Source organism: Prunus avium, chromosome 1 (assembly GCF_965620075.1).
Source record: "Prunus avium chromosome 1, drPruAviu1.hap1.1, whole genome shotgun sequence".
NCBI classification, from domain to species: Eukaryota; Viridiplantae; Streptophyta; class Magnoliopsida; order Rosales; family Rosaceae; genus Prunus; species Prunus avium.
Genome location: NC_142284.1, coordinates 7,952,251 through 7,978,510, shown reverse-complemented (window position 1 = coordinate 7,978,510; position 26,260 = coordinate 7,952,251). Strand labels below are relative to the sequence as shown.

General features: G+C 36.8%; 2 protein-coding genes across 2 annotated transcripts; both read left to right on the top strand.

Moving 5' to 3' along the window:
* The first annotated feature begins 7,317 nt into the window (after nucleotides 1-7,317).
* On the top strand, nucleotides 7,318-10,660 carry LOC110766383 (putative alpha,alpha-trehalose-phosphate synthase [UDP-forming] 9). The gene is made up of 3 exons (XM_021969702.2): nucleotides 7,318-9,581; nucleotides 9,661-9,934; nucleotides 10,135-10,660. The coding sequence occupies exons 1-3, from the start codon at nucleotides 7,597-7,599 to the stop codon at nucleotides 10,453-10,455; spliced, it is 2,580 nt and encodes an 859-aa protein (XP_021825394.1). The 5' UTR covers nucleotides 7,318-7,596; the 3' UTR covers nucleotides 10,456-10,660.
* A 9,417-nt stretch (nucleotides 10,661-20,077) lies between these two features.
* Nucleotides 20,078-21,141, top strand: LOC148297219 (uncharacterized protein At2g29880-like). The gene is made up of 3 exons (XM_088255251.1): nucleotides 20,078-20,224; nucleotides 20,345-20,431; nucleotides 20,527-21,141. The coding sequence occupies exons 1-3, from the start codon at nucleotides 20,078-20,080 to the stop codon at nucleotides 21,139-21,141; spliced, it is 849 nt and encodes a 282-aa protein (XP_088111377.1).
* Nucleotides 21,142-26,260: the final 5,119 nt, after the last annotated feature.

Here is a 26,260-nt window from a genome sequence, read left to right as displayed (position 1 = left end):
TAAAGAAGAATAATTATAGGGGGCATAGGCGTTTTAGATTTTCATGTTCCAAATGTCCCACGTTAAAATAAGAGAATGATCCCAATGAGTCGGGTTTGAGTTCAGCATTATTGACATGTTTATTATCCCGACACGTTTATTATAGATCCAGTTGGCAACTTCAAATTACTTTTTAGCCATTAATAATTGAGAATAAATTTGGAAATTACTTTGAGTTTATGTGAATAAAAGAACAAAATAAAAAGGAGTGCATAATGGATAAGGCTGAGACAATTTGTAAGGTAAATGGTGAAGTCAACATACTAAATCATGATTTATGCCTATGGGCCTCACTAGGTGGCAGCTTTCATGTTTAAGGCAATTGTTCCTGGCCCTCCTGGATATAGAGTGCAAAACCCAAGTGTGTCCCCTTAAATTGCCCATAGTCAAAATAAGGTTTCCAAGAAAGTTATGGTTCAAGTTATAAATGCTGTGTCTGGTAAGAAAGAAGAAAGTATTTATGCTAGAGAAGATAAATTGCAAGTTGTAAAATGTCGTTTTATGCAATTTATAGTATGTCCAAAAAAATTGAAATGCCATGACCTAACACAAGGAATAGTGAAAATGTGTAAAAGTTTCTATATTATTTTCCCAAAAACAAAAAAGAACACTTACGTTAATTGCTCTTTTGGTACTCTTTCTTTGGGTGCATTGCAAGGCTTCATAAAACATCAACCACTTTTCACCCATCCAAAACTAATTGCTTTAACTGCAATCACGATTGGTTGAAAACTCAAAATTAGTAAATTAAAGGGGTAAAATCTCTTTTTCTTCCGTTTGTTTAGTGCAGTACTGTATTATCCATTGCAAACTTGAAGTAATTTTTCCCATTACAAACCTGAGATTGAGATCAGTGATCTCAGGTAGTCTCAGGTTCAAACTCTCATGATACTTTAATAGTGTGTGTAAGAAAATAAACGAGTCCCCAACATCGGTTGTGTAAAAAAAAAACTTTTCAAAGTAATTGACTTTTATTAGTGGCCTGCAGAGTACCTAACTTGCCAGAGACAACCAACAGGAAGATAAATACTATTTATTCTTGTAATAGTTGCAACAAAACCTACAGTTGGTCATTGTGTAGCCACATATTTCAAATCAAACCCTAAGAAATATAGACTGCCGACTTCGTGTCATATTTGGCAATTATGTCAAAGTTCACATTAATATTCTTGGTAAAAGAATAGAATATATAGTTGAATCCCGGGTTAATCGTTTTATTAGTTCATGAACTTAGACCTGATTTGCATTTGAGTATCTTAATTTTCAAAATGGTTCTCGTGGTCCTTCAACTTCAATTTCGTTAGGACAAATGGTCCTGTTGATTTTGTTAACTTTTTTGTTAAAATAAGGGGCAAAATGGTATTTTTGTATCAAAATTGATTAAAATATGAATAAAAAATTAAAATTAAACTCTCTCTCTCCCCCCTCTATCCCAATTTCTACTCTCCCCAAACTTAATTTTTCTTTTTTTTTTTGGTTGGTTTTTTATTTGATTTTCTTTTATTGTAATTTTAAAGATATGATTTTTTTATTCATTTTTTTGGTTTTAATATAAAAATATCATTTTGCCCTGCATTTAACAAAAAAAGTTAACAAAATTGACGGTAGGACCATTTGTCCTATGAAAGTGATGTTAAAGGACCACGGCAACCATTTTGGAAATTGAGGTACTCAAATGCAAATCGGATCTAAATTCAGGGACTAATAAATCGATTAACCCTTGAATCCCCGCTTTGCGCCTGACAGTACCTCGAGGGTTAGTCCCCGCAATCGCGCGGGGGATACCTTGGTTTTCACCCAAAAAAAAAAAAAACTCAACAAAGATAGGATTAGAATTTAAGCATAGTCTATGTAAATTGAGAAGAAAAGGTAAACTTGATGCAGAAATAGTCCAATCCATATGAACACTTTGGTTGGCTGCTTGGCATCTTCCCCTTTGATTGTTCCATATATTTGATGATTGGTTGGTGTAATTGACCAAGAGTTTCCCACAACTTTATACTAATGGATATTTAATCAAATGAAGGCAATAATAAATAAGATGAAATTTCTCATAAATTACCTTTATATATATATATATATATAATAGATTAATTCACTCAACCACAAGAGAAAGTGGATAATATGCTAAATTGAGATGATTGGTGCCCACTTGAAAAATTACAGAATGAAACAAAGTAGAAGTTGTTGCCTTGTTCAATCCTTAGGTCAAAAATAGAAGCAGTTTCCTAGGAAGGAGGCATAGAACAATAACCTCCCAATTGGATATGGATATGGATATAGATATAGACCTTTTCTTTGGTCAGGATTATGGATAGACCTATACAAGATAATTGATATGAAAATGAACAAGTCAGTGGAAGAGAAATAATGGACCCCTACAAATCTGCCAAATAACAACTCCAAATCTCCAACCAATAATTTGTTTGCAAGTTTAGAATGGAATTGCTTTTTAATCTCTCTATCTCATCTTTAAAGGAAATCTTGGTGGGATTCTATCTATCCATAAAAGTTTGATTAGTAAATTGACTACTATAGCCTAGCTAGCTACAACCAATTAGGTGAAACCAAGTCATCACCCAATCGCACAACAACTAATCACACACAACATGTCAGGGTTTCGTATTGTGATTGAACATTTATGTTGACCAAAATTTGTGTCCTTGTTTAATACGTGCAGTGCTCAAGGAGCTTTTTAGACTTGGCATTTTGCGTGCGTGTTAAAAAACTTCAAATTTCAGAGTTATGGAGTTCTATACTCAATTAAAGGATTGTCATTTTGAAGGATTGCATTCATCGATTTTGTTAAGTCACAATTAGATATATTAGCGGTTTTCAATTTGTCTAATTTTTTTACACGAGTGATCTATGAATGAAGATTTGAAATAAAAACGGTTTGGATCGTTGAAATAAAATTGGGAGATTCACTATTATACCCAATATAGGAGTCCAAATTATTAAAAAAATCCTATATAAAATGAACTTTAGAAACACACCCAAAACCTATTTACAATATAACAAAATAGCTTTTAACTTCTTTTAAATTACAGAACTGTCATTGATTTCTTAAAACAAACCCAACCCCAAAACCTTATAAAAAAAAACCCAAAACACTCAATACGGCATCAAAGTAATTTAATAATCAAAATTAAATTCAATAGAGTTAGCTATCCTTTTTTTGGTTTTTTTTAGTTTGTTTATAGAAATTAATTGGTATAGGATTTATTTATAATTTTAATATTAAAAATGAGTATATGACTAAATATCTTAATAAAATTTATAATTAAGTTTATTTGAGAAATCCCACGAAGCTTCTCAACTGCACGCAAACAAGTAGAAAGTAGAGTTGGCGGAGGCAGCTTTGACACCATCATTGTGCCACTGTTTAGAAGGTGGCCTTCCAATGAGAATACGCCATGCAAGACACAAGGAAAGATAATGACATGACATATTGGCTGGCTAGGTTGCCTCTTCACAATGGAATTTGTATAAAAGTCAAATTTAGATGCTTTTGTCTTGGATAGATCTCTGCAGGGTTTTGAAAAATGTTTGAGCTTGGGCAGACATGAAATTAAGTATTTGGTTAGTAATAATTCATTAGTTAACAAAAACTTTGAGAATTTGCTGTTACTTGTGCATTATGTCAGTCAGTGGACCATTTGAAAAAGGAAAATGCTAGGGAGATCAATTTGGGAGACCAACTCTCTAATAGAGCGTGGGACCCATTGCATTGGTGGGCTCCACCTCTATTAGAGAGTTGGTATCCCAAGTTGGTCTCCCAAGTTGGTATCCCTAGCATGACCCTTTGAAAAATCATTTGTACCACACCTTAGCTGTCTCCTTTTAAGTTGATGAATTTGGCAAAATCAGGTGGATCATGTCAGCACCATGAAAGTAACATGATGTCATTTCTCTACAATTATTGGCTATCTACCATGGCATCACACCACTGTTCCATAAACTCATTTTGTTCAAAATCTCTCATGTTCTCTCATCCTTCATTTATCACATATTTCAGGGGGAATGCTAGCAACCTTCTCTCTAACCTTCTCCTTTGGACCTTCTCCATTTTTTGCTTGACATGTGTCATTCTCTTTACACTTAAAACAATGTCATTAATATATTATACAAGCTAACTTTTGATTTCCAAATTTACCCTTATTAAATGTATTCAATTTATCCAAAAAAAATTCACAACTTTCTTACACCTCATTAATTTTTTTTACATCAATTATTTTTTATTTAAAGAAAATGTCTACTTTTAAAAATAAATTAAATTAAATTTTTTAAAAAAAAAGAAAAGGAAATGTCCATTTTTTTTAACACAAGGGGTTTAGATAGAAAAAAAAGGTCTAAATTTGACATTAAAAAAAAGGGACATCCTCTTTTTTAAAAAAGCATACATTTTCTTTATAAAAAAAAATAATTGAAGTTAAAAAAAAATTAATAAGATGATAAGAAAGTTGTGAATTTTTTTTGGATAAATTGAATACATTTAATAAGGGTAAACTTGGAAAGCAAAAGTTAGCTTGTATAATATCTTAATTACATTATTTTAAGTGTAAGGAGAATGACACATGTCAAGCAAAAAATGGAGAAGATCCAAAGAAGAAGGTTAGAGAGAAGGTTGCTAGCATTCCTGTAATTTGAAGTTGGAGAACTGTAGTTGCCGTCTAATGACCTGATCTAATATAATGATGGAGTACTTATCCACCTGCGCAACTGATTTTGACTGGTCTTTAAGGAATATTTATATAAACTTTTTGTCATTTCATGTGTCTTGTTGAGATATTAACTTTTATGTAAGCTCCAAATAAAAGCCTCAAGAGAAGGATTGGAACTTGGAACAAGGCAGATGATGGAGAGCTTATCTTTATTCATCTCCTTTGGTTTTAATGTTGAGGATAAGCATGTAATTTGGACAAAAGTGTGCGGCACGACTTGGAATGATGAAAAAAAGCACACCAAGATTGATGCACCTACAAAACACTGTGTTCATCAAGAAATTGTCTATGCTCATAAAGACAGTGTGCCACGTAGAGTTTTAAAATATTAATTCATGATCGGGTTCCCAGCGTATTCCACTATCTAAAGTTTTTGAATGGAGGTATTCGGAAGAAAGGATTTAAACTTGACAACAACTCTAAATTTGTTTAAAACGCGAAAAGACATTTAAAACGGATCTGAAATGATCGTATACAAACAAGCTATTCGTACCTCCATTTGTTTTTCTTCCTTTCTTTTTCATTTAGTCTTGACATGATCATAGATATTATACTATAATATCTCATCTACATTCCTAGATTTGAAATCACTCCATCTAAATAGCACGCTTCTCCCTTCGAAATTTCAGTGCCGTGCTTTTTTTCTTTATCTTGCTTTGGTTTAATACATATATATATATATATATATATTGAGAGGATCAGCATGAGCTTTTGAAGAAAAACCTAAATATATCAAGTCTGTGTCAGCCGCCTCGTCCAAGAAATCAAGGATATATATATATATATATATATGTTTCTCATTTCTTAGCCGAAAGAAAACCAGCACCAAGGGAAGTAGGAACAACACTCCAGTCCAAAAACGACAAAGATGGGAAATACCTAAATAATATTCCCATGTTTGAAACTATTCAATCAAATTGGTGAAAAGTTGTTGAATTATCTAATCGTTGATTTTGTATATTATCCCAGAGCCTCAACTTAAATGCCATTATTAAATAAGAAAGTTTGCTAAGCTAAAAACAAATCTCTTTGGTGGGCCTTTCGATCATGAATATCTCCACATTTTAAATGAAACAAATATTAATAAAACAAAAATGATTTAGATTTTTTATTTATTTATACAAGTGATATTCTATTTTAAACTAATCTAAATTATAGAGAGAGAGAGATTCAAACTCGGGTGCAGAGTGGGGAGCGCATTCACTGTAACCAACTTGACTAAACCCATGTTTACAAAATGATTTAGAGTTAACTTGTTAGAAAATTGTCCTCAAACAACACACCACCTTTATGAGCCAAATTGAAGTATAGTTGCCCTCCTCCCCCAGAATACGTGGTGCCTTCAGCCTTAAGACAATGATAATGCCAAACTAAAGCCACGACCTACTGGTTTTAGGTAATGAGGACCAATAGTGCTCTATTGAAAACAATATACAAAGGGTTTTATCGGGGTCTTCAATTTGCATTACTCTGAATCCAAATGGTCAAATCTATTCATTTAGATTTAACTTAATTTAAAAATAAAAAAAATCATAATTAGGAAGTTGAAAATACTAAATTAATTTACTAGTTAATTTATGATCAGTGAGAAAGATATATTAAAACACAAATTTCATAATCACTACTCAATTACAGAAATAATAATAAAGTAGAATCTAAATAATCTAATGCCAAAAGCAAAAAAGGGATTTGACTTAACTTTGTTTCCTTATATTGACCAAAACTTTGTTTCTATAAATTATGCATTTGAAAATTATTATTATCAATATAATATAGTTGATTTCTGATGAGCGACTAGTGAGAAATATATATTCAAATTCAAATTTTAAAGTCAATGATAAAATATCTCTAAAAAAAGTCAATGATAAAATATGGAAATAGCATTGAAATGGAAAAAAAAAAAAAAATCCTAATTAATCTGATGGGGTAAATAAAAGGAATTTGGCAATCGTTCTCTTATTTATCTATTCTATCATGTCTATTTTAATTTTTGGTATTATTTATTGTATTCATTTCAACATAATTAATCTCAAATCAATGTGGCCCTCATTCAGTCACATTATCTAAATTGGATGTGAATGTCAGTCTATTACATTAATGTTGGATGTTTTAAAAATTAAAAAAAAAAGATAGAAAGGCATTCAAAACTCTTTATTTAGCAGGCTTAAACAAATTGAAAACAAAATCCTAAAAAGAAAACAAATTAATGAAAATTAAAACTTTATAGCATGCCTAGTTATTAGTTAGGGCTCGCATTGCAGAGAAACACTTTTATAAAACAGGATAGTACCATTTTGCTATCTTCAGCCAATAATATTATGACACATGTGATAACACTTTTACATGACATAATATTATTGACTAGCGATAGTAAAATAGTGATATCCCCATTATAACTAAGTTGTTATGTTCATTGCACCACCAACATTCCATACGCTCGAGTGCATTGATTGTGATCAGGATTATCCGGTGATCCACTTAATCCACACCGTCCAAAACATTTCCTTTTACGTCCCCATACATAACGCATTCACTTTCGTTCTTATCCTTAAATATCACTAATTTACTTACTCTGTTCCTCTCTCTCTCTCTCTCTCTCTCTCTCTCTCCTCTCTCCTAGAGAAAACAAGAGCTCGTTTTAGAATTTATGGAATTAGAATCAACATCATCTTTCGTTTCCTTAACTCCAAGATTCATCTTCGTCTGCAACACCCACATATAAACTCAACACACCCAAATCAAAAATCACAACACCATTGTTAAATTCTTTTTCTAAAACAAAAAACAGAGGGAAAAAAAAAGAGAGCTTTCTTGGGCGCCATTGTTTCCGAGTATGCTATCGAGATCCTGCTTTGATTTATTGAATTTGGATCCAATCGAAGATTTCAGGACCGCCACTCGGATCCCAAAACTCATGACAGTCCCCCGAGTCATATCGGAGTTTGAAACCGACGACAACCACCAAAACGACGACGTCCCGGCCGATTCCCCTGTTCCGCACCAGCGGAGAATCATCGTCGCCAACCAGCTGCCCATTCGCGCCTCTCGCGACGCGAAAACCAGTAAGTGGTCTTTTGAATTGGACCATGACAGCCTGGTGCTGCAACTCAGAGACAGCTTCAAGCCCGACGTGGAAGTCTTGTACGTCGGCTGCTTGAAGGCCGAGATCGACCCATCGGAGCAAGACGAAGTGGCGAGCTTGCTTCTCCACGAGTTTCGGTGCGTCCCCACCTTCCTATCTATGGACGTGCAGAACAAGTTTTATCATGGGTTTTGTAAGCATTATCTCTGGCCTCTGTTTCACTACATGCTGCCCATGACGCCGAGCCACGGTGCACGGTTCGACCGTGCACTCTGGCAGGCGTTCGTGTCGGCAAACAAGGCTTTTGCCGATAGAATCATAGAGGTATTGAACCCAGATGAGGATTTCGTCTGGATCCACGATTATCATCTGATGGTGTTGCCTACTTTCTTGAGGAAGAGGTATTATCGTGTTAAGCTTGGTTTCTTTCTGCATAGTCCCTTTCCTTCTTCGGAGATTTACAGGACGATACCGGTACGCGAAGAGATTCTTCGGGCCTTGTTGAATTGTGATCTGATTGGTTTCCAAATATTTGATTATGCAAGGCATTTTCTGTCATGTTGTAGCAGAATGTTGGGTCTTCATTATGAGTTCAAAAGGGGCTACATGGGTTTGGAATATTATGGAAGAACTGTGAGTATTAAGATGCTGCCTGTTGGGATTCATATGGATCAGCTTCAATCCGTTTTGTCGCTTGAGGATACTGCTAGGAAGGTGAAGCAACTCAAGGAGGAATTTGAGGGGAAGACTGTGATTTTAGGGGTGGATGATTTGGACTTGTTTAAGGGAATTAGTTTGAAGTTTCTGGCAATGAGGCAGCTTCTGGAGGAGCATCAGAATTTGAGGGGGAAAGTGGTTTTTGTGCAGATAACAAACCCGGCACGAAGTCGAGGTAAGGATGTGCAGGATGTGCTGAATGAGACCAGTGCTATTGCAAAAGAAATCAATCAGAGGTATGGCGAACCGGGGTACCAGCCGATCATTGTCATCAATGGCCCACTTACGACGCAAGAGAAGGCTGCATACTACGCCATTTCGGAGTGCTGTTTGGTAAATGCTGTGAGGGATGGGATGAATTTGGTGCCTTACAAGTATACTGTTTGTAGGCAGGGCAGCCCTGTTTTGGACAGGGCACTGGGGATTAATGAGGCAGATAGGCCTAAAACGAGTGTCATCATCGTGTCTGAGTTCATTGGCTGTTCTCCATCTCTCAGTGGTGCAATCCGCGTCAATCCATGGAACATCGATGCCGTTTCTGACGCAATAAACTTGGCCACCACAATGCCAGAGGCAGAGAAACAGTTTCGCCACGACAAGCATTACAAGTATATTAGCTCTCATGATGTTGCGTATTGGGCGCGAAGCTTCGATCAAGACCTCGAGAGAGCTTGTAGAGAGCATTACCGTAGGCGGTGCTGGGGCATTGGTTTGGGATTGGGATTCAGAGTTGTTGCTTTGGGACCTAACTTCAGGAAGCTTTCTGTGGATCACATTGCCCATGCTTACAAAAATGCAAATAGCCGGTTGATTTTATTGGACTATGATGGCACTATGACGCCTCAGGCTTCGGTGGACAAAGCCCCCAGCAGTGAAGTTATTTCAGTTTTGAATTGCTTATGCAACGATCCGAAAAATGTGGTTTTCATTGTGAGTGGCAGAGAGAAGGATTCTCTCAGCAAGTGGTTTTCTCTTTGTGAGAAATTAGGGTTGTCAGCAGAACATGGCTACTTAACTAGGTGAAATTTGTTTCTTTGCTCATTACATATATGGCCACCTTTTGTGTTGTCTCTTAATTGATAATTTCTGTTTTTGCAGGTGGGCTAAGGATTCTCCTTGGGAGACTTGTTCCTTAGCAATGGAATTCGGTTGGAAAAACATTGTACTGCCTGTCATGGAGCCATACACAGAAGCAACTGATGGCTCTTTCATAGAGCAGAAAGAAAGTGCATTGGTCTGGCATCATCAAGATGCCGATCCTCATTTTGGCTCTTCCCAGGCCAAAGAGCTTCTTGATCATCTAGAGAGTGTGCTAATCAATGAACCTGTAGTGGTTAAAAGGGGCCAACACATTGTCGAAGTGAAACCGCAGGTATGCATCGTATTAAACATTTCGATACATCCAGCCATCAGTAGTTTAGGAATCAGGAGATGAAAAATTCATTTTGTTAGTCGAAAATATTGATGAACATTCTCGAAATTTATGCAGAAGAAAGGATCATTTCATTTCGTTTATATTCTGTGGGACTTATGAATTCATTGTAATTTGTAATGGATGGTCTGTGATTTCAGGGTGTGAGCAAAGGCATAGTTGTGCAGAATCTCATCTCGACGATGCAAAGTAGGGGGAAGCCACCGGATTTTCTATTGTGCATCGGGGATGACCGGTCGGATGAAGACATGTTTAAGAGTATTGTGCATTCATCTTCCAATCCCTCCATGCCAGCCATAGCAGAAGTTTTTGCCTGCACTGTTGGTCAAAAACCAAGCATGGCAAAATACTATCTTGATGACACAGTTGATGTGATCAAGTTAGTTCAGGGCCTTGCCGCAGCTTCATCAACTCAGCCAAAGTTTGCACAGGTTCAGAAATCATTTGAAGGGTTTATCTAAAAGTTACGGGTAGAAATTAGGTTGCTCATGTGCTGTGATTGCATCAGTACTTAGGTTTAAATGGGCCTCGACATTTTGTTATAATGGTATAGGGAGCTAACGATACAACCAACTTTGTACAAATGATACTTGTACAGATCTGTGTGAAAAGCCCAGTCTTTGCAACTTTTGAATATGATGGTTCTGTTCTTTTCCTTAACTTAAATTTATGTGAGTGTTGTTAAACGAACCCTAAAATTAACTGAATACATTATATGATCTTAGTACACTTTAATATTTAAATAAAAATATAAAATTAACTAAATACACCTTATTTAACTACCAAAAATACTTCCCATACACCATAGTACACTCTTTCACAATTCAATATATTAAAATTATATTTGTTTTAAATGTAATTTCAAATCCGTTTCCTATGCCAAGTTAGATGTTTGTGTGCTCCCCCTCGATTGTTATAGTTCACTATGCTAAAATGCTAAAATTTTGCTTTTGCAACGGATAAAATCCATTTCCTAATAGGCTCCCCTATCACTGTATAATGTATTGGTACACAGGACAAGCTCGTGGATGCTTGGGCTTTGAACCTTCTCTTCCGGTCTTAGCAGCTACATCACAAATAACATATAAGAAGTATGCTTTTTGTAACTCTAAACCTAATACAATTGCAAAAGTTTGAGTTTTTTGAACATGAACTGCTCAAGGATCTTTGAGTCTTTATTGGGCTATTTTGATGCTTTATGTTTCTAACAATGGTAGTAGTGGTGGAGGGAGAGGAAGAAGAAAGGGCCCTAAACCAAAGAAGAGCTTGGGTGGTTGATAGGGACGGCAGAAATCCCCGTCGGGTTGGGTCCCCGGCCCTAACGAGAGGAGATTTTGGGGCAAAACAAGGAACGGGTACGGGGATCACTGAATTTAAAAAATCCCTATCTGATATAGGGCACGAATCTATTGAGGTATAGATTATGTAAGTACGGGGTCGATCCCACGAAGCACTTGTCGGCTTCCTATAAGTTCTAATTTGAGTACGTAAAGAACACTAATTTAACACACCACAAATGCACAAATGCAAATTGGAAACTAAAAATGAGTAAAGAAATGTAAAAGAAATGAAACAACACAAGAAACCAAAGAAAAACAGAAACAACACTTTCTATCACCCTTTTATCACCTATTTATCACCTGTAAAACAGTGCCGTGAACAGTGAAAATGAACAGTGAAAATGAACAGTGCGACCGGTCATGAACAGTGACGACCGGTCGCCTGAACAGTAACGACCGGTCATTTTTGGGCAGATTCGTTTCTCTGTTTTTCCAGTTTCGACCTCTGTCCAGTGTTTTGCCTATAACTTTCCAACCGTTTATCTAAATTTCAAGTTCTTTATACGGTTGGATTCAGCACAGAAAATGGAAGAACACAGCGCGGACCAAAAGTAAAAAACAATTACAGAAACAAATAAAATTCAGTAAACAAGACACACAACGTATCAAACACACAACTCACACACACATTGGGGGGGGGGGGGGTTTGGTTTGGTTCAAGTGACTTATTTCTATTGCATGAAAGTAAATGGACTTTGAATTTAAATGAGAATGGCAGAGATGAGTTATCAAAATGTGAAAGTACCAAGTAACAAACACTAGGGTTTCGGAATCCACCCTAAACAATTCTACCCATGTTCATGGATACTCAAGTGATGAACTCTAAACGTGTTGATGAAGATGTTCGCAATCAAGACCATGGGTCGTGGCTCAAGACGCATTGATTCTCTCTAATATACGTAAAGTGCATGGTTCGTGCTACAATACTTTTGCCCTCCCCATAACCGAACCTAGATATGGTTCGTACTTCGATTCAATTACAAGGAAAACCCATTAAGTTCAAAGAGAATATGAACATCACAAGAATCCTAATAGCATGGTGTTTACATTAGGTATTCAAGAAACCAATTCACATGGATGATTCTTACTTCATCCATTTATTGCTTAGGATAACATGAAGATACACATAATCCCAACAATCTCAAGAAGCATGCTTTCAAAGATGGCCAACCAAGGAAAAACACACATCAAGGATAGATTAATTTGGTGAATTGGAATTCATCGACAATATCTAGAAATTCATACACTCAAGCATCAAAACAATAAGGTAATCATGTTTAGGGCTTCAACCTAAGCCCTAGCTATGGAGTTTAGTTGCTCATAATTATTTCAAACACAAATTCGAAATATAACTAGAAAGAAGTTACAGATTTTGTGAACATGGGAGCTCAACGTCTTCAATGGTGGAAATCTCTTCCACTTCTTGCTTTGTTGCCCTTGTCTTCCTCCTTGAGCTCCCTAGCTCCAAGCTTCATCTCCAGCTCCAAAAATCTCTGCAAAATTATGGAATGATTCTGATTGCAATCGATGATGCTCTTTGCACTCCTCTCTCCTCCTTTCCAGCTTTTCCAAAATATCTTTTAATATAAAACAATTACTTTTGTTAAAGCCTTAAGCCTTGTCTCCTTGCCATGATGGGCTCTTTTGTTATTGTCTTCACCAAGATGCTCTTTGTTTCAGATAATATCTCTCAACCAAAGTAATTTCTTGTTACCAAGTGTTATGGTAACAAGAAGAATCAAGATAACATTATGGAGGTAAAAAACTGGCCTACTTCGGATTTCCAGAGCTGCTGTAACATATAGGATCAGTTGGATAGGCTAAACTTGTCCAATGGAGCTCAAAGTTGGATATGTTGTAGTTAACATCCATTGGAACAAGTTTCATGAAGATCTTCACCTCATCCGAGCATTGGAGCATGCTGATCCAAGGCCAAGAATTTGACCTACGAAAATGAACAAAATCAGAATTTATAACCAATAATGCACTTTTAGCTCATTTTCATTCTAACCAAGGTAAAATCTAAGAAAACACAAAAAGGAAGTAAAAAGCTATAAAATGTCAAGAACTAACTCAAAATAATAGGTGAATAACATGAAAAATCATGTGTAAAAATGAACCGAACATATGGGGCGGAGATGATATTGACATCCCCATTCCCGAACCCGGCCCGGTATATAAACACTTAAATAATCAATATACTTAATACTTCCCACTCCAGCTATAAAAAAATAAAAATAAAAATAGAACACTTATTGTGTGGCATCTGCTCTCACCCTCTCTCATTTTTGTTCCCTTCTTACATCGATGTATCTTCTTTGCTTATTCTTCTTTTCCACATCCTCTTCTCTTCTTCTTCTTCTTTTCCTCCTCCCTTTCTTCCTGTACACGCATCTTTCTCTTAATATCATGTATCTTTTTTGTGCTTTGAATTTTTGTTGTTAGTAAATTTGATAAATAGAAACCCATTTCAACTATAAACATTGTTGATAAGTGGAAATGGGTGCAAAGTTATTGGTATGATTTGATAAATTCTGGATTTTTAGATGCCTTAGCTATTCAAGATCAGACGTGCAATTTTGTTTTGGTAACAAATAAGGCTAAGCTCGAGAGCTCTTCCATGCTTATTACGTCCACTGCTAGACTTGGGTTTGTGTAAGCGGTGGCCTGAAGGGTAGCCATTAAGCTTCCAACAAGTCTCCGTAGTGTGGTGGGGCTGATCGCAATACGAACACTGAAGCGGTGGCTTATTGGAATTGGAAGGCAACTGGTTGCTGCGTATCGTCATTGCTGTTTATAAAACAAATTTTTATTGTCTTTATGTTTCTTTTATTTCTCTCTACAATTTCCCTTAGTTATATAACAATTAGCTTATTGTTGTCATTGGAATTCAAATAGTTAGGTATTTATCTAATGCATTCTTCTCCAAGTGGTTTGACTAAGTGCCAATTTGCCATTGCTTATTTGGGGTGATAAGTGATTTTTTTTTTTAAATTTTGGGAAGCCCAACCTATATGGTAAACTATGAAAAAATCACTTATTATTAAAAATTGCTATGAAAGAAAGCTATAAAGGAAAGCAGCTAATGAGGTGCTTTTATTTTCTAATTATGCAGGAATCAGTTTCGAAGAGGCGCTGAGTTTAATGATTATGCGGGCAATCATTTTCTGATTATTCTGGAATTAGTACCAACAACACTTTTAACAAAAAGTTTACCAAACACCAAACTGTTTTCTGCACCAAAATGGATTAAGCTGCATCCTCAACTTGTGATACTCGCAAGTGCACGAGCCGTTTGGTAGTATAGCGTATGTAAGTGCGAGGTCGATCCCACGAGGATTGGTGATTGAATGATCCAATTCATTTTCCCTACACAAAACAGAAATGAAAAAAAAGCAAGGAAATAAATAAAACAAGGAAGAAAGAAATAACTAACTCAAGCAGATAAGTTCCCAAGTTCAATTAGATTATCGGATTGATTCTAGCTAAAGTATGATTAAGCCATGGTGTTTGGTCATAACCTTGTGTTCCTAATTCCCTAATTTAATCATTTGTTGTCTAACCTAAAATTAAGCATTAGGAACCCATTAAGCATAGAAGAACAATTTAAACAACCAAGCATGTATCTAATCCCTATTGTCGAATGTCCATACATACTCTTCCTATTCATAGTTCAATTCGAATTAAAGCATGGTGTATACTCTTAATTCAAACCAAGATAGCTAACATGCAAGCCTAAATGGTGATCAATCATTCAAACTAGCATATTAACTTATAAGCATAATGAATAAGAACATGAACCATAATTGAAACTTGGAAACTAATCAAACTTGAAACTAAAGAAAAGAATTTACATAATGAAAAGTAAAGTGGAACTAAGAAAAACTTAAGGAAAATTTCAGCACAAAAGATTTCATTACAACAATTGAAAACTAGAAAGAGAAACTAAGAGAATTTGAGGGAGAGAAGGGAAGGGAGCTCTAGAGAAGTGTTTGAGAGCTCCCCCCCTTGGGGTGTGTTTACAAGCTTAGAGAACATCCCTATTTATAGGCCTAAGGGAAGTGAAAATATGAATTCAATATGGCTAATGCATACAACACTTGTATTATAAAATCTTGAATTGGTTGATGCACTTGTATTAGAAAATTTGAATTGGTTGCTGCACTTCACCAATAAATCCCACCAGCATCCCTAGCTCATCTTCATGTCACCATGACCAAGCTTCCAACCAGCTACAATAGCTCATGCCTAGCTCACCATGACCAAGCTTCCAACCAGCTCATCCCCATGTCAGCATGACTAGCAACTTCAAGGGCTTACAAATTGGGCTAGGCTGAATCAAATGAAGACTTTAAGATGTCCATTGTGAAGTTCAGAATGTGTATGATCCAACCACACAAGTATTGGCCCAATCCAAGCTCGGAGGAGGAAGTTAAGGCCAAAACAAATTGCTAACTCGTTTTGCTCGCTGACAAAAATCCATCCTGAGCATGGTTCTGTGTTTGCTAGGTGACAGACTCCATATGTATCCAATGGGGCTGAATTTTGGATATGTTATAGTATACACCCATTGGAACAACTTTCATGAAGAATGCTGCCTCATCCGAGTTGTGTAGGTTGCTAAAACAAAGCTTGCAATATGACCTACGGAACTGGACTGGCAGGGGGCTGTAGCCAAAATGAGTTTGTCTTTAAGCACTTCTTCCCTTTATCCAAATCAGGCTTTAACATGCATGGATTGCATCATTTCCTATCCAAAGCCATCATTGTTACCTAAAGCTGAAAAATAAACACAAAAAGGATTAAAAGCACAAGTTTAACTCAAAAACATAACCAAATCATAAGCTAGAAGGGTACAAAATGATATACAATTATGAACCGATCACTTTCTCACAGCTGATTTCTCTCACAAAATCTGACATCGATTATTTTCATAGCACAACAATGCCAAACTAGCCCTAAGAGACTTCTATTTGGTGTAAACTTGGTTCCAAACAAAAAAAAAGGACTACAATATCTTGGGAGCCTGTTCTTGTTCCTCTAAAAGCCTATATTATTATTATTATTATTATTATTTAAGAAGGCAACAATATTTTATTGAGGAAAAACTAAATAACAAGTACAAAAAAGTGCTTAATGAGAGTTAAAATACACCTATGAATTCTTGGTCTTTCTCTATTGTCATGTTGTTTATTTTCTAACAATATTGCACTATTCTGTTTTTTTAATACTAGTTTTCTTAATTATTGTTTGTGCCTAATAAATCACGGCTATGAACTGACCGACCGAAGGGGCCCCTTTTTCTCGGCCCTAACACTTGCTCGTGAAACTAAAACGCGGCGTTTCGCCAAGATATTTGGCCTTCCTAAAAAGCAAAGGAAAAGTTGCGAAGGCATGATCATCTCAGCCTTGATTATAGGCCGAGGCCGAAGTCGAACAAAATCACGGCCAAAGGTACTAACGTCGGATCATCAAGTGGCAGCAGGGTCCCACGCTTCATTTAATGAAGCAATGCCTCTGTTTATTGCAGCAAACCCACTGGCCACGAATAAGCATTTAATGCACGAGGGAGGGTGGGAAGTGATTGAAGTCAGGATTTGGTGATAGGAATCAGAGTGATTAGACGCAGACATTCTCACAAGAATTCTTGCAGCTTGAGAGATTAGGTCACCAACTATCAGAACAATAAATGCGTCTCCACGGCCAGAAGCGCAGAACCCACGATTAGGGCGGCGGCCAAGATTCACCAGGATTTATGGGGTCACACCACCATGCTTCACGATCCCAAATGTCGATTGGACTACCCACTTGCTCTAATCAGGCTCCACCATGCAGATTTTCAGCCTCGATTACTCTTCCAAGAACTCTTCCTATAAATACAAGGCTCAAGCTACATTCAAGGGGTTCAAACACCCAACAAAAGCCTCCTACGGAGCAAATTATATTTTCCTGTAATGCACTTTCAATATCTTTACTTGCTTTCCTAGGAGTAGCGTTAGATTGTAAGGAAAATCCATTTAGCAATATATCATACGACCCTTGATTTTCAAGGTGCCGGAGCACCATCTCTGTTGCCCATTCATTCACCCCATATATCATACGACCGTCGCTCACTGAGCAGCGCGCCGGAGCACCGCCCAAAACCCACCATTTTCACCACCCCTAAACGGCCTTGTAGCTCAGGCCGTGAACCTAACAGCCGAGATCAGTTCCTCTCTTGGCTACGATCGTTTGATTAGAAGACGAGTTCAAACAGGCGAACCACTTGACCATTCTATCCACATCAACATCTCAACGCACGGTAGGCCGTGCTGGCACGCCAGCGCACAACCGCACCGCATCCAAAAGCAGGAAGCCACGTGTCAACGCACATCCCCTCGGCCCGAAACCCCAAGCCGTGAGATTTGCGCAGCCGACAATTATAGATGTTGGTTAGGTCAGTAGACGTAGTTTACCTGCCCCTTTGCGGAATTCAAATCGTTCTTCTCATAAATTAGAGTAGTTTAAGATAATTGTCAAAAAGAAAATAGTCATTTTCTTAACATCATTCCCTACACGAAAATAAAATTAAAATGTTTAAAAATACACGAGGACTATTTTGGAATATCAATGACAAATCTTATAAGAAAAATAGAAAATTAGTTAAATACCCATTCCTAGACATAATTCTATAAAAGAAACCCTATACCATTCAATGTATATAAACACACCCAAAATAAACCCAAAAATTGGCAGCTGCCGATTTCTTAAATTCTATAGCTATATTTGATTACTGTTTTGCCCTTTTGCTTTGTTTATTAATCAACTCAATCTTCATTAACCAACATCTCGAACTTTCTTCTTCTTCTTCTTCAATAATGGCGACGTTCATCGAGCTCTGCTTCTAGCTTTTCTCCTAGTTCAATTCTTCATTATATCTTCATCATCTCCACCACAGCCCTCGCAAACTCCATCACTGCAACCCGCCGTCAATTCACCTTCGCCCAAAACTCCATCGTTGCTTTCCCTTCCTCCATCTCCATCGGACGCTTCAGTTAATGCACCACATCCTTCTTCACCTTCGGAGCCACTGCAATCATCTTCGTCTCAATCTCCGTTAGCCGATAACGCTTCCAGTTCTTGCTCCAGCACCGTCGAATCTAAGCGACGTCAACCACAACAACCTCAGACGGAGACGGAGCTAAGAACTCATCTGGAGGAATGAGCACGGCAAAGAAGGCAGAGATCGTTGGATAACATTCGTCGATCTTAGTACAGATACGCCGCCAGGAGAGAGATTCTTTGAAGAACTACTCATTGTCTCTCATACGCAAAAGCTCTTAGAGGTTATTGTGAAAATTTTAATTTCTTGTATTTTTTGTTGTTGTTAATTTCTGTGTTTGCTTAGTGTATGATTGAATTGAGGTTTTGGTGATGGTAATATGGTGATTCAATTTGATTCTCCATTCTTTGGCACACCAGCGGTGCTAGAGGTGGTGGTAGTTAGAATTCTGGGATGAATTCTTGGCCTAAAATACTTAATTAGTCAATATGAGTCATTGATGTATTGCTTTTTCTATTTTAGAATGATATAATAATTGGAATTAGTGATTTAGAATTCATTATGCTTGTTTTTCTCATTGTTGTTGACTTGTTTGGCTCTGTCTATGTATGCTATCTAATGTTTGTGAGCAAATTGCCATCTAATTTCAGTTTTGTGTAACCTAATTTTGTAGGCTTATGGGGCAAATTTCAGCATCTCTTGATGCATCACATGCCATTTCTTGTCATAAAAAGAATTGTAATATTTGTTTAAGGCAATGCTCATTTTGCAGCTACCTGATTGCTTCAATGGGTCTGCAAGTCATCTGGAGTTTAGGGGGGTGTATTCAATTAGGATTATAAAGCATTTAAAAAGATTTTAAAAATCCGGGTGTATTCAATTTGGATTTATATAAACTTTTAAAAAGTCTATAACAATTTGGGTGTATTCAATCTAGACTTGTTTGAACTTTTAAAATGTCCATTTAAATGTGGGTGTATTCAATTAGGACTTGGAAAAAGTCCATTTAAATTTACCTGTATTCAAAAGGAGATAGATTTGGAAGGATTTAATTAAGTGTTGGAGTTTGGAGAATTTGTAGGGTTTAGGTATAAATAATAAAGGCCAACATAAGTCCAACCTCCACCCCAAAGATTTCAGACGACGTATTCTTTTTTTCTCTCTGCAGAAGACGAACCACTCTCCAAAGGTACGCTCTCTCAACATTCTTGTTGGTTTTCCTTCTTCCACGTTTTTTCTTGTTTGTTACTATTCATTGATGATTATTGTTTGTTACTGTTCGTATAAAATTGTGATCTCAAAATAATTTGTTGCGGGAAAGAATGGTTCCCCAAGGTGAGGCATGGCAAAGGTAGAGCTGTCCTGATTACGGAGGCAGCATAATTGCCTCTAATTCTTATGTTGCATGCAAATTTCTCTTACCAAATATATGACGAAATAAATATATGGTATATCAACAATAATTCACCTGATAAGCTGTTCAGGTTTTTCCTTTATCAGGTTTTTTCTTTTCTTGTTTTGTCGAGAGACTTATTAGGTTTGGTGAATGGGGGTGAATGACGACGATGGAGAGCTTGATTTTTTGTTGGCTTGATTTTTATGTGTTGGTATATCATAATCGTCTGTTGTTATCCTTGTTTGTATAACTAACAATAATTTGCATGTTTATATATATATATATATAATAATAATAATTTAGAAATGGGAGATTGCGAACAAGTAACTGGAAAAGGGAAAGCCAAGAAAGATTATAGTGCTTGGAGTGTGGAAGAGAGCAAAATGTTGTTGCAGCTCATGGTTGATGCTGCATCTCGTGGATGGCGTGATGCCAATGGCGTGCTAAGCAAGGCAACTGTAGAAACCAAAATACTTCCCATCCTTAATGAAAAACTTAGGTGTCATAAAACTTATTGTCATTACCAAAGTCGGTTGAAATACTTTAAGAGAGAATATCAAAAATATTCACAGCTTATGCGTCATAACTCTGGGTTTGGGTGGGACTCAACCACAAAGAAATTCACTGCTCCTGAAGAAATTTGGGAAGACTACTTTAAGGTTAGGTTCTTAACTTCTCTCTCAATATGCGTTATGTGGTAACCTAAGTACATATTTCATTACTAATAATTATTATTTAATTGTTGTTTTTGTAGTCCCATCCAACCCACAGGCATATTCAAACAAAAACTTGTGAGGACTATGAGGATTTGCAAATTGTTATTGGGAATGCAACTGCAGTTGGAAAAAACTCATTAGGATTGGGTGATGGTACTGATGCAAGAACTTTTGGGGTGGAAGATAGACAAGTTGGAATAGAAGACTTTGTTTATGATAATGACACTCAGGCCTTTGTACCAAATCATAATGAAGCATCACACCAAGATCCACCACTCGGACATTCTTCTTCATCCTTACCTTTTCAGGCCAATATTTGGACAGGTCCCTCAGAAAGCTCAAGCCAGAGGAAACGAACTAGACCAGAGCATGAAGGGAATGGTAGCCAATATGAGACATGTATGGACAGAATTAGTTTTAGCATTGCTGAAATTGCTACCGACTTCAAGGGAGTCCATAGCCTATTGGAAAAAAGGGAAAAAGACAGGGAGAGGCAGAGTTATATATGGGATGCCATTAAGGAGACCCCAAATGTGGATGAACATGCTCGTTATAAAGCCCTTTCTTTGTTGAATACTACTACAAAGAAGGAAGCATTTTTGTTGATGTCCCCTAAAGAGCGCTCAAGTTGGATATCCTACAATTTGGAATGATTGGTTTTTGGGAATGAGTGGGTTTTGGGGATGAGTGGTTTTTTGCTTGATAATGCATTAGGATTTATCAAACAGTATGTTTAAATACTCTATTTTTATTTATTTTGCGTATGACATATTGACTTTTTATTAAATTGATGATGAACTAGTTTTTATTATATTGATGATGAAATAGCTTTGTTGGGTTGTAATATGTGCTTGGTTATTGTTTTTATTCCAGGTTCTAAATTAGGCTACTTGTTATTGGGTGTTGATGATAGGTTTCCTATTGTTATTTGGAAGAGCATGACGGTTGCATGATAGCTTTTCCTATTGTCTGTCATTACTCTTGGTCTTTTGAGTCGTTGTCTTGAGTTGGGCATGAACCCAAAAGAAATTCTAAATTATAAGATCAGATTTCAATTTTTTTTTTCAGGTAGTCGAATATCAACTTATATAATGGAGGAAGAACAAATTGAAAGGCAAGAAATTGAGAGGGAAGAAGAACTTTATGAAATCATTAGGTATTTATTAATGGCAATCCAAGCAGTAGCTCATGCGTTGAATGAGTTTATGATTATCATGCATAGTGAAAATGTTGAACGTCCATTAACTCGGCGAACAGTTACTAGGAAAGGCTTTGAGTGAGGATCCTGAGCATTTCCGACAAATGTATAGAATGTATCCAAATGTGTTTCACAAGTTGTGCAGTATTATTAGAGAAAAAACACTGCTACAAGATACAAGGTTCATTTGTGTAGAAGAAATGCTTGCGATATTTTTGCGTGTTGTGGGTCAAAATAACAGATTTTCTATAATACGTGACACATTTGGTCGATCCCACTTCAGTGCTAGTAGAAGTTTTAACAAAGTTTTAAAGGCTTTGAACACATTAGCACCAGAGATGTTAGTCAAACCTGGATCTGCAGTGCCAGCCAAAATAAGGGAAAGTACAAGGTTTTACCCTTACTTTAAGGTAAGTGTTGTCTTGTGCATCTTGTTTACTTTTATATAATATTTTTAAAATCAAGATATAAACTTTGAATTTATTTCAGGATTGCATCGGAGCGATCGATGGCACACATATTCCAGCAATGGTAACAGGAGTTGACGTAAGCAGCTATCGTAATCGTCACGGAACAATATCACAAAATGTATTAGCAGCTTGTAACTTTGATTTAGAATTCATATATGTGCTTAGTGGGTGGGAGGGCTCAGCTCATGATTCAAGAGTACTAAATGATGCTTTAACAAGGAGGAATGGACTTAAAGTGCCACAAGGTATATATATATTTTTTTTCTTTTTTCATTAACTGTTTACATTAGATCATACATTGGATACTAAAATATGTGTATTCAATTATCAGGTAAATATTTCTTAGTGGATTGTGGATTTCCAAATCGACGCCAATTTTTGGCTCCATTTCGAGGTGTTCGATATCATCTCCAAGAGTTTGCAGGTCAAGGTCGTGACCCTGCAAATGAAGTTGAGTTGTTCAATCTTCGTCATGCGTCCTTGAGGAATGTCATTGAGAGGATATTTGGTATATTTAAATCACGATTTACAATTTTCAAGTCTGCACCTCCATTCCCATATAGGACACAAACAGAGTTAGTGTTAGCTTGTGCTGGACTGCACAACTTTCTTCGAAAGGAATGTCGATCAGACGAGTTTCCTATTGAATTGGAGAACGAATCTTCATCTTCATCATTACCAGTTAATGAAGGAGATCCTGAACTAGTTTTCCAAACACAAGAACAACAACGAGCACATGCTAATGAATGGAGGGTTGGTATAGCTTTGAACATGTGGAGAGATATTGGCCACAATGACACCAATGAGAATTAACGATAACGAATGAATGTTGCATATTTTTCTTTCAGCGTTGCTTTCAAACTTGTTATAAATTTGTCACTATACTTTCATGAACGCCAGTTACTTTGAATTTCTTATAATATTTGCTTTTTGTGTACCTTTTGGACTGTGTGTCATAAATGCAAAATGCAATATGAGTATTTCAGAATTTGAGGATCTGAGATCAAGGTGTTAGCAAACATTGCCATTTGTGTGTGACTAATTAAATAATGTTACATTCAGTGATTGTACTTTGTATGTTTATACACAGGTGTTTGAATTCTTATTCTTATCTACAAGTTAAGTCGCCGAGAAAAATATCATACTTTGAATTCAAACCCTCCACTGACAAATCACAAAGGCTTGTGGTGTGGGTTGCCTGTGTTGACCAGTCATATAAATCTCACAGTAAAGAAAAATATATTGTCTATAAGAACTCAACAAGTAGCAAAGTATTAACAATCTCAGAATCAGAAGCCAAGCAAACACAGTCAGTGATTCTGAATTCTAATGGAGCAAAGCAGAGGCCTGAGATTGATACTTCTCCCACTGCCACTTCAAGGCCATATAAACCCCATGCTAGAACTGGGCAACCTTCTTCACTCCAAAGGCTTCTCCATAACCATCGTCCAGACCAAGTTCAACTCTCACAACCCTTCAAGCCACCCACACTTCACCTTCCACTCAATCCCTGTCGACTTATCTGAATATGAGGCCTCTGTAACAAAAGTGATAATGTCCATGCAAATTGATCTGAATCTATAACAAAAGTTCATATAAAAGTATGGAAGTCTATAATAAAAATTTATGCAAGTTTATTAAAAATTCCAGTAAAACCTATAGGAGTTATAAAATTCTAGGAAATCTGTCACTTAAAAAAAGTCTTTCAAAATCTTATACAAACCTAATTGAATACACCCCCCTTAGTGCTGGCATTGCTAGATGCATATTCCTTGGTGAAAAAGAAGGTCCTCCACAAAACCCTATATTGGTTAACCTCTTTGTAGTTTGTGGAAAAGGCAGAGAGTGTATGTTTTTTTCCTTCAAGTTTTCCACTATGAGTTAACAATGATTTTGCATACAAGAACTGAAACTATATATCTGTATTGTTGGTGTGGCATCTTGCCACTACATCTTCATTTTCTTTTCTAATACAAATTGAACAAAAGAAAAGAAATTTGATAATTACTATTCTTGGATTTAGATTCTTAATGATCTAGGTTCTTTGTGATTTTAATTCACAAAACACTGTGTAGGGGTCTTTTTCTTCTGGCAGCAGCAAATGGGCTGGGCCGCCATAAGAAGCAAACTGGTGAAATTATCCCCCTGTGTCTGAGTTCGAAGATCAAGCCCCAAGAATGTCTCGAAAGGGAAAGATGGGGTATTAAAGTAGGAGAGAAAGGGTTTTGCAGAGAGGTTTGGTTGAGAATGAGGGAAAGAGAGAAGAAGATGGCTTGAGTGCTTTTTCCGGCAGCTTGACAGAGATTCTGTCAAGTGTCAGAATAGCTTGCCAAGAGGGAAAACTAAGGAAAAGGGATGGGCTAAGCACGAAATTGCTGGGTTTTTGGAGTAAGAGAGGAAGCTTGCTCTCTGGATGTGGTTGTTATGATGGGTAGGAAATGCCTCTTTTTATAGGCTCTGGAAGCTACCATTTTTCAAGAAACCCTAATGGTTCCTATCCAATTTAGCCAAATCTCTCCCTTCCTTTCTTCTTTCCTCCCTTGACTTTTCCCATCTTGGTGAAATTTCCTCAGTTTATTTGCACAAAATCAGGAATTTTTGGGAGCTCAAGGCCCTTTCCCGCAGCTACCTCAGAACTCAGCAATCTCATTCCTTTCCTTTCTTCCTTTTTTTTTTTTATGGCCAGGTCTGATAAGGGAAAGAGAATGGGTATGCATGCTGGTTCAAACGGTGATCTGCGCTCCAATATCCCTTGGTCCTTTGGAAGTTTTTACTTGAAACTTGTCCTCCCATGTGTTGGAACTTTCCCAGCAACTCTACATAGTGGACCTCCAGACTTCCCTTCGTGGCTTCGTTCTTCAGCCAGGTGCTAGAGCTTTGCAGCTCTTCTATTGTAATTGTATGGGCCAAGTTGGTTTATTGAGTAAGTGGGCTATCTCTATCAAGCATTGGGCTTTTTTTGGTTGAGTCAATAGGCCATTTTGGTTGGGCTATTTTGGTTAGGATATTTTGGTTGGGATATTTTCTCTTTTGTGCTCACCCACATGTTTGGGCCTAAGAAATGGGCCTGAGTTCCGAGGCTCCCAAGCAACCCCGGGACTTCCATTTCTTGGCCCATCAATGGGCCTCATGTCAACTTATTACCATCCATACCACAACCCACTCAAGCAAGCCCCAGACATCTTGCGTGGCTTGGGCCCGCTTAAGCTTGTAGCGTGGCGTGTTGCTTATTTGCTTGACGTGGCATGTGTGCAAGCGCATATGACGAACTTTCGCATGCCCAAATCGAGTTTCTTCTCGGTAAGGTCTCGCATTGGGACGAGAATTTATTTGGGCCGAACCGTGGATTTTTTGGGCCTCAACACACTGTTTAGTGTTGACTTGGTTTTGAAGTTTGGTACTGTTTGGATTCTTTATTGTACGTATTATGCAAATGAAATGATGTAGTTGTTAACTTCCAGTAAGTAGTATGAACAATTGTTATACTGTTCATACCTTGCAACTAAGTTGATTTTTGTGACATAATATTAACAGTGTACTTCTATGACATAGCATTAACAGTGTACTTCTATGACATTGTATTAAGAGATTTTCAGTAACAAAGTGTGGTTTATATTTTGCTCTATATATGTGTACTTGAAGTTTATGATATGCATAATGTGATTTTTATTAGGAAGATAGTTCTATGACATAGTATTAACAGTGTACATTTTTTTTCTTCTTGTAGAGGTATTTCCTTTTGCCTTTGCGATTGGTTCTGGTGAAACTATGGACAATTAGATGTGGTTTCTGCAAAGGATATCGGATGTCTTGCTAGGCTTTTTTGGGGGTTCTTTTTTAGTTTTTTGTATGAATGGTATTAACAATGTACTTCTATGATATGGTACTAACAATGTACTTCGGGCTTGCTGGGCATGTTTTGGGGTTTTTTTGTAGTTTTTTTTTGTATTGGGCTTGTTTTAAGTTAATCAATGGCAGTCATGTAATTTATAGGAACTTCAACACTCATTTCTTATGTAGTAAATGATTTTTGGGTATGTTTCTAAAGTGCATTCCATGTGAGGTTTTTTTATAATTTCTACCCATATTTTGGGTATAATACTA